The sequence below is a fragment of the Coregonus clupeaformis genome, chromosome 28 (assembly GCF_020615455.1).
Source record: "Coregonus clupeaformis isolate EN_2021a chromosome 28, ASM2061545v1, whole genome shotgun sequence".
NCBI lineage: Eukaryota > Metazoa > Chordata > Actinopteri > Salmoniformes > Salmonidae > Coregonus > Coregonus clupeaformis.
This window is the reverse complement of record NC_059219.1, coordinates 12,041,566-12,053,784: the sequence shown is the minus strand read 5'-3', so window position 1 is coordinate 12,053,784 and position 12,219 is coordinate 12,041,566. Positions and strand designations below refer to the sequence as shown.

Below are 12,219 nucleotides of genomic sequence, written 5' to 3'. Positions count from 1 at the left end.
AGTGGCCTGGCCCGAACCATGAAAAACAGCACAGACCATTATTCCTCCTCCACCAAACTTTACAGTTGTCACTATGATTTGGGGCAGGTAGCGTTCTCCTGGCATCCGCCAAACCCAGATTCGTCCGTCGGACTGCCAGATGGTGCAGCGTGATTCATCACTCCAGAGAACGCGTTTCCACTGCTCCAGTGTCCAATGGCGGCGAGCTTTACACCACTCCAGCCGACGCTTGGCATTGCGCATGGTGATGTTAGGCTTGTGTGCGGCTGCTCAGCCATGGAAACCCATTTTATGAAGCTCCCAACGAACAGTTCTTGTTCTGACGTTGCGTCCAGAGGCAGTTTGGAACTCAGTAGTGAGTGTTTCAACCAAGGACAGACAATTTTTACGCGCTACGCGCTTCAGCACTCGGTGGTCCCGTTGTGTGAGCTTGTGTGGCCAACCACTTCGCGGCTGAGCCGTTGTTGCTCTTAGACGTTTCCACTTCACAATAGGGCAGAAATTTGACGAAAGGACTTGTTGGAAAGGTGGCATCCTATGACAGTGTCACATTGAAAGTCACTGAGCTCTTCAGTAAGGCCATTCTACTGCCAATATTTGTCTATGGAGATTGCATGGCTGTGTGCTCGATTTTATACTGAAATAGCCGAATCCACTAATTTGAAGGGGTGTCCACATACTTTTGTACATATTGGCCATTATAAACTGGGTGGTTCGAGCCCTGAATGCTGATTGGCTGAAAGCCATGGTATGACTAAACATTTATTTTTCCTGCTCTAATTACGTTGGTAACCAGTTTATAATAGCAATAAGGCACCCCGGGGGTTTCTGGTATATGGCCAATATACCACGGCTAAGGGCTGTTCTTAGGCACAACCCAAAGCGGAGTGCAGCCTGGATACAGCCCTTAGCCGTGGTATGTTGGCCATATACCAGAAACCCCCGAGGTGCCTTATTGCTATTATAAACTGGTCACCAAGGTAATTAGAGCAGTAAACAAGTATGCCTGTGGTTATGATTGTCTGATATACACACGGCTGCAATGCTGTTTTCCGCCAATCAACATCCTGGAATCAAACTACCCAGTTTATAATACAGTATAATATCTGTCTCTCTATTGTCTCCAACACACACATACAGGAGTACACACACACACTGTACTGGCTACTGACCGGAGGACCTGCCCAGTGGCAGCAGCATGTCGACAGGCCCCCGGGAGGAGCTAGAGGTTAGTTCTGGTCCCAGCAGGTCTGATGTCTCCTGACCTCCTCCCTCCGCCTGCTCTGCCTCACACACCTGTTCCAGGAGGGGCAGCAGCACCCCCATGCCCCCCACCGTGTTCAACACATCCTACAGGGATACACACACCACACACACACACACACACACACACACACATACAGTCACTCAAAGTCTTGTCACTCAAGGCACAGTGATGTTGTAAGACCCAGGTCAAACTAGTTTACTGAGCTCTTGGTTAACAAAGACAGTAGCAACTGTTGGAGAATGAGGATCAACACACCTTGATGTCCCAGTTCACCACCCTGTGGCCTGTCAGTCTGCCATCATACTGGAGGTTAGGAGACAGGTCCACACAGATCTGACTCTTGAAGGCCTGAGACAAAATACACGTGTTAATGACATTGTTACTACCTGCTGTTACTACAGCCTTACTACCTGTTGTTAGTACAGTGTTACTACCTGTTAGTACAGTGTTACTACCTGTTGTTAGTACAGTGTTACTACCTGTTGTTACTACAGCGTTACTACCTGTTGTTACTACTGCGTTACTACCTGTTGTTAGTACAGCGTTACTACCTGTTGTTACTACCTGTTAGTACAACGTTACTACCTGTTGTTAGTACAGCGTTACTACCTGTTGTTACTACAGCATTACTACCTGTTGTTACTACAGCGTTACTACCTGTTGTTACTACTGCGTTACTACCTGTTGTTACTACTGCGTTACTACCTGTTGTTACTACTGCGTTACTACCTGTTGTTACTACTGCGTTACTACCTGTTGTTACTACTGCATTACTACCTGTTGTTACTACAGCACTACTACCTGTTGTTACTACCTGTTGTTACTACAGCGTTGCTACCTGTTGTTACTACCTGTTGTTACTACAGTGTTACTACATGTTGTTAGTACAGCGTTACTACATGTTGTTACTACAGCGTTACTACCTGTTGTTACTACAGCGTTACTACCTGTTGTTACTACTGCGTTACTACCTGTTGTTACTACTGCGTTACTACCTGTTGTTAGTACAGCGTTACTACCTGCTGTTACTACAGCGTTACTACCTGCTGTTACTACAGCGTTACTACCTGCTGTTACTACAGCGTTACTACCTGCTGTTACTACAGCGTTACTACCTGCTGTTACTACAGCGTTACTACCAGCTGTTACTACAGCGTTACTACCTGCTGTTACTACAGCGTTACTACAGCGTTACTACCTGCTGTTACTACAGCGTTACTACCTGCTGTTACTACAGCGTTACTACCTGCTGTTACTACAGCGTTACTACCTGCTGTTACTACAGCGTTACTACCTGCTGTTACTACAGCGTTACTACCTGCTGTTACTACAGCGTTACTACCTGTTGTTACTACAGCGTTACTACATGTTGTTACTACAGCGTTACTACCTGTTGTTAGTACAGCGTTACTACCTGTTGTTAGTACAGCATTACTACCTGTTGTTACTACCTGCTGTTACTACATGTTGTTACTACCTGCTGTTACTACAGAGTTACTACCTGCTGTTACTACAGCGTTACTACCTGCTGTTACTACAGCGTTACTACCTGCTGTTACTACAGCGTTACTACCTGTTGTTACTACAGCGTTACTACCTGTTGTTACTACAGCGTTACTACCTGTTGTTACTACAGCGTTACTACCTGTTGTTACTACAGCGTTACTACCTGTTGTTACTACAGCGTTACTACCTGTTGTTACTACAGCGCTACTACCTGTTGTTACTACAGCGTTACTACCTGTTGTTACTACTGCGTTACTACCTGCTGTTACTACAGCGTTACTACCTGCTGTTACTACAGCGTTACTACCTGCTGTTACTACAGCGTTACTACCTGCTGTTACTACAGCGTTACTACCTGCTGTTACTACAGCGTTACTACCTGCTGTTACTACAGCGTTACTACCTGCTGTTACTACAGCGTTACTACCTGCTGTTACTACAGCGTTACTACCTGCTGTTACTACAGCGTTACTACCTGCTGTTAGTACAGCGTTACTACCTGCTGTTAGTACAGCGTTACTACCTGCTGTTACTACAGCGTCACTACCTGCTGTTACTACAGCGTCACTACCTGCTGTTACTACAGCGTCACTACCTGCTGTTACTACAGCGTCACTACCTGCTGTTACTACAGCGTTACTACCTGCTGTTACTACAGCGTTACTACCTGCTGTTACTACAGCGTTACTACCTGCTGTTACTACAGCGTTACTACAGCGTTACCACCTGCTGTTACTACAGCGTTACCACCTGCTGTTACTACAGCGTTACCACCTGCTGTTACTACAGCGTTACCACCTGCTGTTACTACAGCGTTACCACCTGCTGTTACTACAGCGTTACCACCTGTTGTTACTACAGCGTTACTACCTGCTGTTACTACAGCGTTACTACCTGCTGTTACTAGAGCGTTACTACCTGTTGTTACTACAGCGTTACTACCTGTTGTTACTACAGCGTTACTACCTGTTGTTACTACAGCGTTACTACCTGTTGTTACTACAGCACTACTACCTGTTGTTACTACCTGTTGTTACTACAGCGTTACTACCTGTTACTACAGCGTTACTACCTGTTATTACTACAGCGTTACTACCGGTTGTTACTACAGCGTTACTACATGTTGTTACTACAGCGTTACTACAGCGTTACTACCTGTTGTTACTACAGCGTTACTACCTGTTGTTATTACAGCGTTACTACCTGTTGTTACTACAGCGTTACTACCTGTTGTTAGTACCTGTTGTTAGTACCTGTTGTTAGTACAGCGTTACTACCTGTTGTTACTACTGCGTTACTACCTGTTGTTACTACTGCGTTACTACCTGTTGTTACTACAGCACTACTACCTGTTGTTACTACCTGTTGTTAGTACAGCGTTACTACATGTTGTTACTACAGCGTTACTACCTGTTGTTACTACCTGCTGTTACTACAGCGTTACTACCTGTTGTTACTACAGCATTATTACCTGTTGTTACTACAGCGTTACTACCTGTTGTTACTACAGCATTACTACAGTGTTACTACCTGTTATTACTACAGCGTTACTACCTGTTAGTACAGCATTACTACATGTTGTTACTACAGCGTTACTACCTGTTAGTACAGTGTTACTACATGTTGTTACTACAGTGGTACTACCTGTTGTTACTACATGTTGTTACTACAGCATTACTACATGTTGTTACTACCTGTTACTACTACCTGTTACTACAGCGTTACTACCTGTTGTTACTACAGCGTTACTACCTGTTAGTACAGTGTTACTACCTGTTAGTACAGCATTACTACCTGTTAGTACAGCGTTACTACCTGTTAGTACAGCGTTACTACCTGTTAGTACAGCGTTACTACCTGTTGTTACTACAGCGTGACTACAGTGTTACTACATGTTATTACTACAGCATTACTACCTGTTGTTACTACAGCATTACTACCTGTTGTTACTACCTGTTGTTACTACAGTGTTACTACAGTGTTACAACCTGTTGTTACTACAGCGTTACTACATGTTGTTACTACCTGTTGATACTACAGCGTAATTACTTGTTGTTACTACAGCGTTACTACCTGTTAGTACAGCGTGACTACCTGTTAGTACAGCGTGACTACCTGTTGTTAGTACAGCGTGACTACCTGTTGTTAGTACAGCGTGACTACCTGTTGTTACGACCTATTGTTAGTACAGCGTTACTACCTGTTGTTAGTACAGCGTTACTACCTGTTGTTAGTACAGCGTTACTACCTGTTGTTAGTACAGCGTTACTACATGTTGTTACTACAGCGTTACTACCTGTTGTTACTACAGCATTACTACCTGTTGTTACTACCTGTTGTTACTACAGCGTTACTACCTGTTACTACAGCGTTACTACCTGTTGTTACTACAGCGTTACTACCTGTTAGTACAGTGTTACTACCTGTTAGTACAGCATTACTACCTGTTAGTACAGCGTTACTACCTGTTAGTACAGCGTTACTACCTGTTGTTACTACAGCGTGACTACAGTGTTACTACATGTTATTACTACAGCATTACTACCTGTTGTTACTACAGCATTACTACCTGTTGTTACTACCTGTTGTTACTACAGTGTTACTACCTGTTGTTACTACAGTGTTACAACCTGTTGTTACTACAGCGTTACTACATGTTGTTACTACCTGTTGATACTACAGCGTAATTACTTGTTGTTACTACAGCGTTACTACCTGTTAGTACAGCGTGACTACCTGTTAGTACAGCGTGACTACCTGTTGTTAGTACAGCGTGACTACCTGTTGTTAGTACAGCGTGACTACCTGTTGTTAGTACAGCGTGACTACCTGTTGTTACGACCTATTGTTAGTACAGCGTTACTACCTGTTGTTAGTACAGCGTTACTACCTGTTGTTAGTACAGCGTTACTACCTGTTGTTAGTACAGCGTTACTACATGTTGTTACTACAGCGTTACTACCTGTTGTTACTACAGCATTACTACCTGTTGTTACTACCTGTTGTTACTACAGCGTTACTACCTGTTACTACAGCGTTACTACCTGTTGTTACTACAGCGTTACTACCTGTTGTTACTACCTGTTGTTAGTACCTGTTGTTAGTACCTGTTGTTAGTACCTGTTGTTACTACAGCGTTACTACCTGTTGTTACTACCTGCTGTTACTACAGCGTTACTACCTGTTGTTACTACAGCATTATTACCTGTTGTTACTACAGCGTTACTACCTGTTGTTACTACAGCATTACTACAGTGTTACTACCTGTTATTACTACAGCGTTACTACCTGTTAGTACAGCATTACTACATGTTGTTACTACAGCGTTACTACCTGTTAGTACAGTGTTACTACCTGTTAGTACAGTGGTACTACCTGTTGTTACTACATGTTGTTACTACAGCATTACTACCTGTTGTTACTACCTGTTACTACTACCTGTTACTACAGCATTACTACCTGTTAGTACAGTGTTACTACCTGTTAGTACAGCGTTACTACCTGTTAGTACAGCGTTACTACCTGTTGTTACTACAGCGTGACTACAGTGTTACTACATGTTATTACTACAGCATTACTACCTGTTGTTACTACAGCGTTACTACCTGTTGTTACTACCTGTTGTTACTACAGTGTTACAACCTGTTGTTACTACAGCGTTACTACCTGTTGTTACTACCTGTTGATACTACAGCGTAATTACCTGTTGTTAGTACAGCGTTACTACCTGTTGTTAGTACAGCGTTACTACATGTTGTTACTACAGCATTACTACCTGTTGTTACTACCTGTTGTTACTACAGCGTTACTACCTGTTGTTACTACAGCGTTACTACCCGTTGTTACTACAGCGTTACTACCTGTTGTTACTACCTGTTGTTAGTGTTGTTACTACTGCGTTACTACCTGTTGTTACTACAGCATTACTACCTGTTGTTACTACCTGTTGTTAGTACAGCGTTACTACCTGTTGTTACTACAGCGTTACTACCTGTTGTTACTACCTGCTGTTACTACAGTGTTACTACCTGTTGTTACTACAGCATTATTACCTGTTGTTACTACAGCGTTACTACCTGTTGTTACTACAGCATTACTACAGCGTTACTACCTGTTGTTACTACAGCGTTACTACCTGTTAGTACAGCATTACTACATGTTGTTACTACAGCATTACTACCTGTTGTTACTACAGCGTTACTACATGTTAGTACAGTGTTACTACCTGTTACTACAGTGGTACTACCTGTTGTTACTACATGTTGTTACTACAGCATTACTACCCGTTGTTACTACCCGTTACTACTACCTGTTACTACAGCGTTACTACCTGTTGTTACTACAGCGTTACTACCTGTTAGTACAGCGTTACTACCTGTTAGTACAGCGTTACTACCTGTTAGTACAGCGTTACTACCTGTTAGTACAGCGTTACTACCTGTTAGTACAGCGTTACTACCTGTTGTTACTACAGCGTGACTACAGTGTTACTACATGTTATTACTACAGCATTACTACCTGTTGTTACTACAGCGTTACTACCTGTTGTTACTACCTGTTGTTAGTACAGCGTGACTACCTGTTAGTACAGCGTGACTACCTGTTGTTAGTACAGCGTGACTACCTGTTGTTACGACCTATTGTTAGTACAGCGTTACTACCTGTTGTTAGTACAGCGTTACTACCTGTTCTTAGTACAGCGTTACTACCTGTTGTTAGTACAGCGTTACTACCTGTTGTTAGTACAGCGTTACTACCTGTTGTTAGTACAGCGTTACTACCTGTTGTTAGTACAGCGTTACTACCTGTTGTTAGTACAGCGTTACTACCTGTTGTTAGTACAGCGTTACTACCTGTTAGTACAGCATTACTACATGTTGTTACTACAGCATTACTACCTGTTGTTACTACAGCGTTACTACCTGTTGTTACTACAGCGTTACTACCTGTTGTTACTACCTGTTGTTACTACAGCATTACTACCTATTTTTTTTGGGGGGGTAGATCAGCTTTAATATTGCAGATAGATTGTAACTTCCATCAATGTAACTGTCTGCATCACTTCCAATCCCCCATATGTTTTTTTCCCCTCGCAAATAAATAAATAAATAAATATATATATATATATATACACACACACACATACACACACACACATATATACACACATACATACATACACATACACATCCTTTAAAAAAATATTTCCCTTTATTATCTTCCAACCCCACCACCCCTTCCCTGATTGGAGTAAACTAGTGAACAACAACGCTTAGGCCTCTTCTTCCAGCTTATACATACTATATACATTTTATGGACACAGTCAATTTTACAATAATTCTATTTTGTTTGTTTTTACTCTTGAACTTCCTCTAGCCTCAACCTCTCCGATCATTTTCATGATGTCCATCCGGTTTGCTTCTATATGCCATACCATATCTTTCTAACTGTGCTCTTTCACAAAAGCTCTCAACCTATAACCTATATACTTATTATGCTTATTATGGACACAGTATGCTTACATTATTAGTTATCTTGTTGTTATTGGTTGTTGTTAGTTGTTATTAGTCCCATCCTTCAACTCCATTCAACACCATCCATATTGGATTTATATTTGCCATATATCTTTCAACTGTACTGTGATGTTTTACAAAAGTTCTGAACCTTTCTATTCTCATTGTTTCTACAGATTGTAAATTGTAAATAAACATACTACCTGTTGTTAGTACAGTGTTACTACTTGATGTGTGTTACGGATACAGGTATCCTGTGTTTTTGTGTGTTTCTCTCCTTCTGCCCTAATCACAGGTGTCCTGTATGTTCCTGATTGGTGGTCGTTGAGGTGTCTGCTGATTGGACCAATCAGTGAACATTCCTGTGCATTGCACCACCTGTTACTCGTTTGTTCAATCACACATCCCATTGTATAAAAACCAGTCTTGTGTTTGTTGAGAGAGAGAGAGAGAGAGAATATTTCCGTATGTGAGTATGGACACTGTTGTGTCCTGTGTACTCACTAAGTTGCTGGTTACCCTGTTGGTAACTTTGTTAGAATCTATTTCTTTATGTGAGTGTGGATACTGTTGTGTCCTGTGTATTGTGTACGTACTTAATTGCTGATTACCCTGTTTGGTAGCTTTGTGTGTTTCTGGGAAAAGGGGAGTTTAAGCTAGTTGCCCTTGGGCGTACATTACCCGTAGAAAGAAAGCTGTCTAAAAACACTAGTTAGACCTGAGCGGACCACCCACTGTACTTTTGTATGACTAGCAGTAGCCTAGCGGTTCTTCAGGCAGGCTAGATCAGTTTAGGGGGTTTTACACTATTGTTTCATTTCTTGGGTCCTGCTCAGCCCTTTTTCCCAAACCCTTACCGTGTGTTCTGAAATAAACCATGTGTGTTTGACGGTAGTTCATGGTGGTTGTGTCACATTTGTTCTCACTGCTCCATGCCACACTCCTAATTTGCATAATTTATGTTACGGGTCTCATGTCCATCCACCCTAGACGTTTAGAGCCACGGGGTTCGTAACATAAAGTGGGGGTTCGTCCGGGATCTATCCCATGCTACTCGTGCAAATTAGTAAGTGTCTGGTTCAGTGTTGAGCTTGGCAGCTGTACTACCTGTTTTTTTTGTGTGTTCAGTAGTCGACGGCTCGTGTTGCTAGTAGGATGGCTACTTTTGAGTTGGAGGCATTTTTGGAAAACCCTACGTGGGAGGTTTTTGAGAATTGCCGTAGAGTGGATCTACAGGTTTTGGCTGACCACTTTTCTGTACCCATACCGAGGGGTTTAGTGAAAGCAGAAGTTAGGGAAGTAGTGCTAGCGATATTGTTAAACGACGAGTGCTTGAGTTACCGCCGCCTGAGTCTGCTGCTCCTGTAGGGGATGTGGTTGCTGTTCCTGTAAGCCCATCAGTGTCTGAGGACGAGACTAAGGCTCCAGCCACATTGCCCCGTTATGACCCACTCTCCCCACTGACTGACAATGATGCCAGGATGGATGTCCGCTCGACACGGCTCCAAATGGAGGCGGAAGAGCGGGCACAAATCAGGCAAGACAAGCTGGAGATGCGTAAAATGGAGCTAGAGGCAGAACAGGAGACGCGTAAGCTAGAGGCAGAACAGGAGCAGCGTAAGCTGGGGAGGCAGAACTGGAGACGCGTAAGATGGAACTGGAGATGCGTAAGATGGAACTGGAGGTGCGTAAAATGGAACTAGAGGCAGAAACAGCGAGGTTAGTCTCTGCTAATACTATGCCTGCTAGTGAGCCATCCTCACCAGCTGTGTCGGGCTGCTACGTTTGATATTAGTAGGCAGATCACCTTGGTACCTGTGTTCAGGGAGTCAGATGTTGATTCCTATTTCAGTGTGTTTGAACGTATATAGCGGTAGCATTGAAATGGCCCGAAGAGGTATGGTGCCTATTACTTCAGTGTAAACTAACAGGTAAAGCCCAAGAGGTTCTGGCAGCGCTACCTCTTGAAGACAGTTTGAATTATGAAGTGGTCAAAGCTACTGTTCTTCGTGCCTATGAGCTTGTTCCTGAGGCATATCGACAGAGATTTAAGTCTCATAAAAAGTCTCCTACTCAGACTTATGTGGAGTTTGCTAGAGACAAAGGAAATCTGTTTGACAAATGGCACAGTGCTAGTAAAATAACTGATTTTAACTCTCTACGGGAGTTAATCTTGTTAGAAGAGTTTAAAAATTGCTTACCCGAACGCATTGTAGTTTATCTGAGCAGACAGAAAGTATCCTCACTGTCGGAAGCGTCTGTATTGGCAGACGAGTTTGTGTTGACGCATAAGAGCGTGTTTTCGGCTCGTACGGAGAGCAGGGCTGCGGAGTTGCTAACTTTTAATCCTAGTCGACCAGCAGTACATCCAGCACGCCCAAAAGATGTGCGTCACTGTTTCTATTGTCATAAGGTGGGACATATGGTTAATGATTGCTTTCTGCTAAAACGCAAACCCGGGGATGCCTCAGCACGCCAGGCCGCCAACGGGTGTTGGGCTGATTCGATCGGTTGTAAGGCCGGAATCAAGACAGAGGCCTCATAGTGAATGTGGTTTGAAAGTCCCTGTCCCAGATCACAGTTATGAACCGTTCATTTTTGAGGGGTTTGTTTCTATATCAGATGACGAAGCGTCTCAGCGTCCAGTTAGAATCCTCAGAGATACTGGTGCGGCGCAGTCGTTCATACTAGCTGATGTGTTGCCCTTGTCTAATAATACATATTGTGGTTCCAGTGTGTTAGTACAAGGAATTGAAATGGGTTTCGTCCCAGTGCCATTGCACTTTGTGAACGTACACTCTGAGTTAGTCAGTGGATTGTTCAGAGTTGGCGTACGTCCTATGTTGCCAGTAAAAGGTGTGACATTTATAATGGGCAACGATATTGCCGGAGGAAAGGTGATACCCATATTGGAGGTATTGGATAAAAGTGACCAGTCTCTCTCCGAGGAGCTGGCCCAGGGTTATCCAGATGTGTTCCCCGCTTGTGCTGTCACACGTGCTCAAGCACGACAAGTGGGTGAAGTGATAGATTTGTCAGACACGATTCTATTCAGAGAGTGTGACCCAGAGGATAGTTCGGGTGCTACCTCTGGTAAGCTGGTGCAGTCTGACCAACAGCCCAGAGAAAGGAAGAAGGATGTGGAACTTGTTGCTGAGGCAATACAGTTACCAGTCACTTGTGAGCAGCTGATCGCTAACCAACAGGTTGACAGTAGCCTGGCTAAATGTTTTTCTAGTGTTGTCTCAGAGGACGAGCTAAAGAAGAAAAACATGGCATATTTCATTGATGGTAATCTCCTCATGCGTAAATGGACATCCCATGTTGACGCTGGCGGAGATTGGAATGCTGTTTACCAAATAGTGATTCCTACAGCCTTTCGACAAAATGTTTTATCCCTCGCTCATGATCACCAGTGGTCCGGACATCTGGGAGTCACCAAGACTTATGATCGTGTTTTGCGACATTTCTTTTGGCCTGGCTTAAAACAAGATGTGGCTCGGTTCTGTCGGACTTGCCACACCTGTCAAGTAGTTGGGAAACCGAACCAGGTTATTTCCCCGCGCCTCTTTGTCCCATACCGGCCATAGGTGAACCCTTCGAACATGTGATGGTTGATTGTGTTGGACCATTACCAAAAACAAAATCTGGTAACCAGTTTATGTTAACAATTATGTGTGTGGCCACCAGGTACCCAGAGGCCATTCCTCTGCGAAGGATTACTGCTCCGGTGGTGAGTAAAGCGTTGATCAAATTCTTCTCAACTTTTGGGTTACCTAAGGTGATACAAACTGATCAGGGTACGAATTTCCTTTCTACACTGTTCAAACAAGTGTTAAAATCCTTGTCAGTTACACACCGTGTGTCAAGCGCATATCACCCAGAGTCTCAGACCCTGAAGTCTATGCTCCGTAAATATTGCATGGAATCTGA

General features: G+C 43.4%; 1 protein-coding gene across 5 annotated transcripts in view; it reads right to left on the bottom strand.

Annotated features, from left to right (window-relative positions):
* LOC121556912 (neurobeachin-like protein 2) overlaps positions 1–12,219 on the bottom strand; it is a 110,773-nt gene that overhangs the window by 43,217 nt on the left and 55,337 nt on the right. For all 5 annotated transcript variants that reach the window (XM_045208571.1, XM_045208572.1, XM_045208574.1 and 2 more), the window contains 2 exons: positions 1,523–1,615; positions 1,173–1,350 (listed from right to left, as the gene is read on the bottom strand). In XM_045208571.1, coding sequence (XP_045064506.1) covers positions 1,173–1,350; positions 1,523–1,615 — 271 coding nt within the window. The remainder of the gene's footprint in view (positions 1–1,172; positions 1,351–1,522; positions 1,616–12,219) is intronic.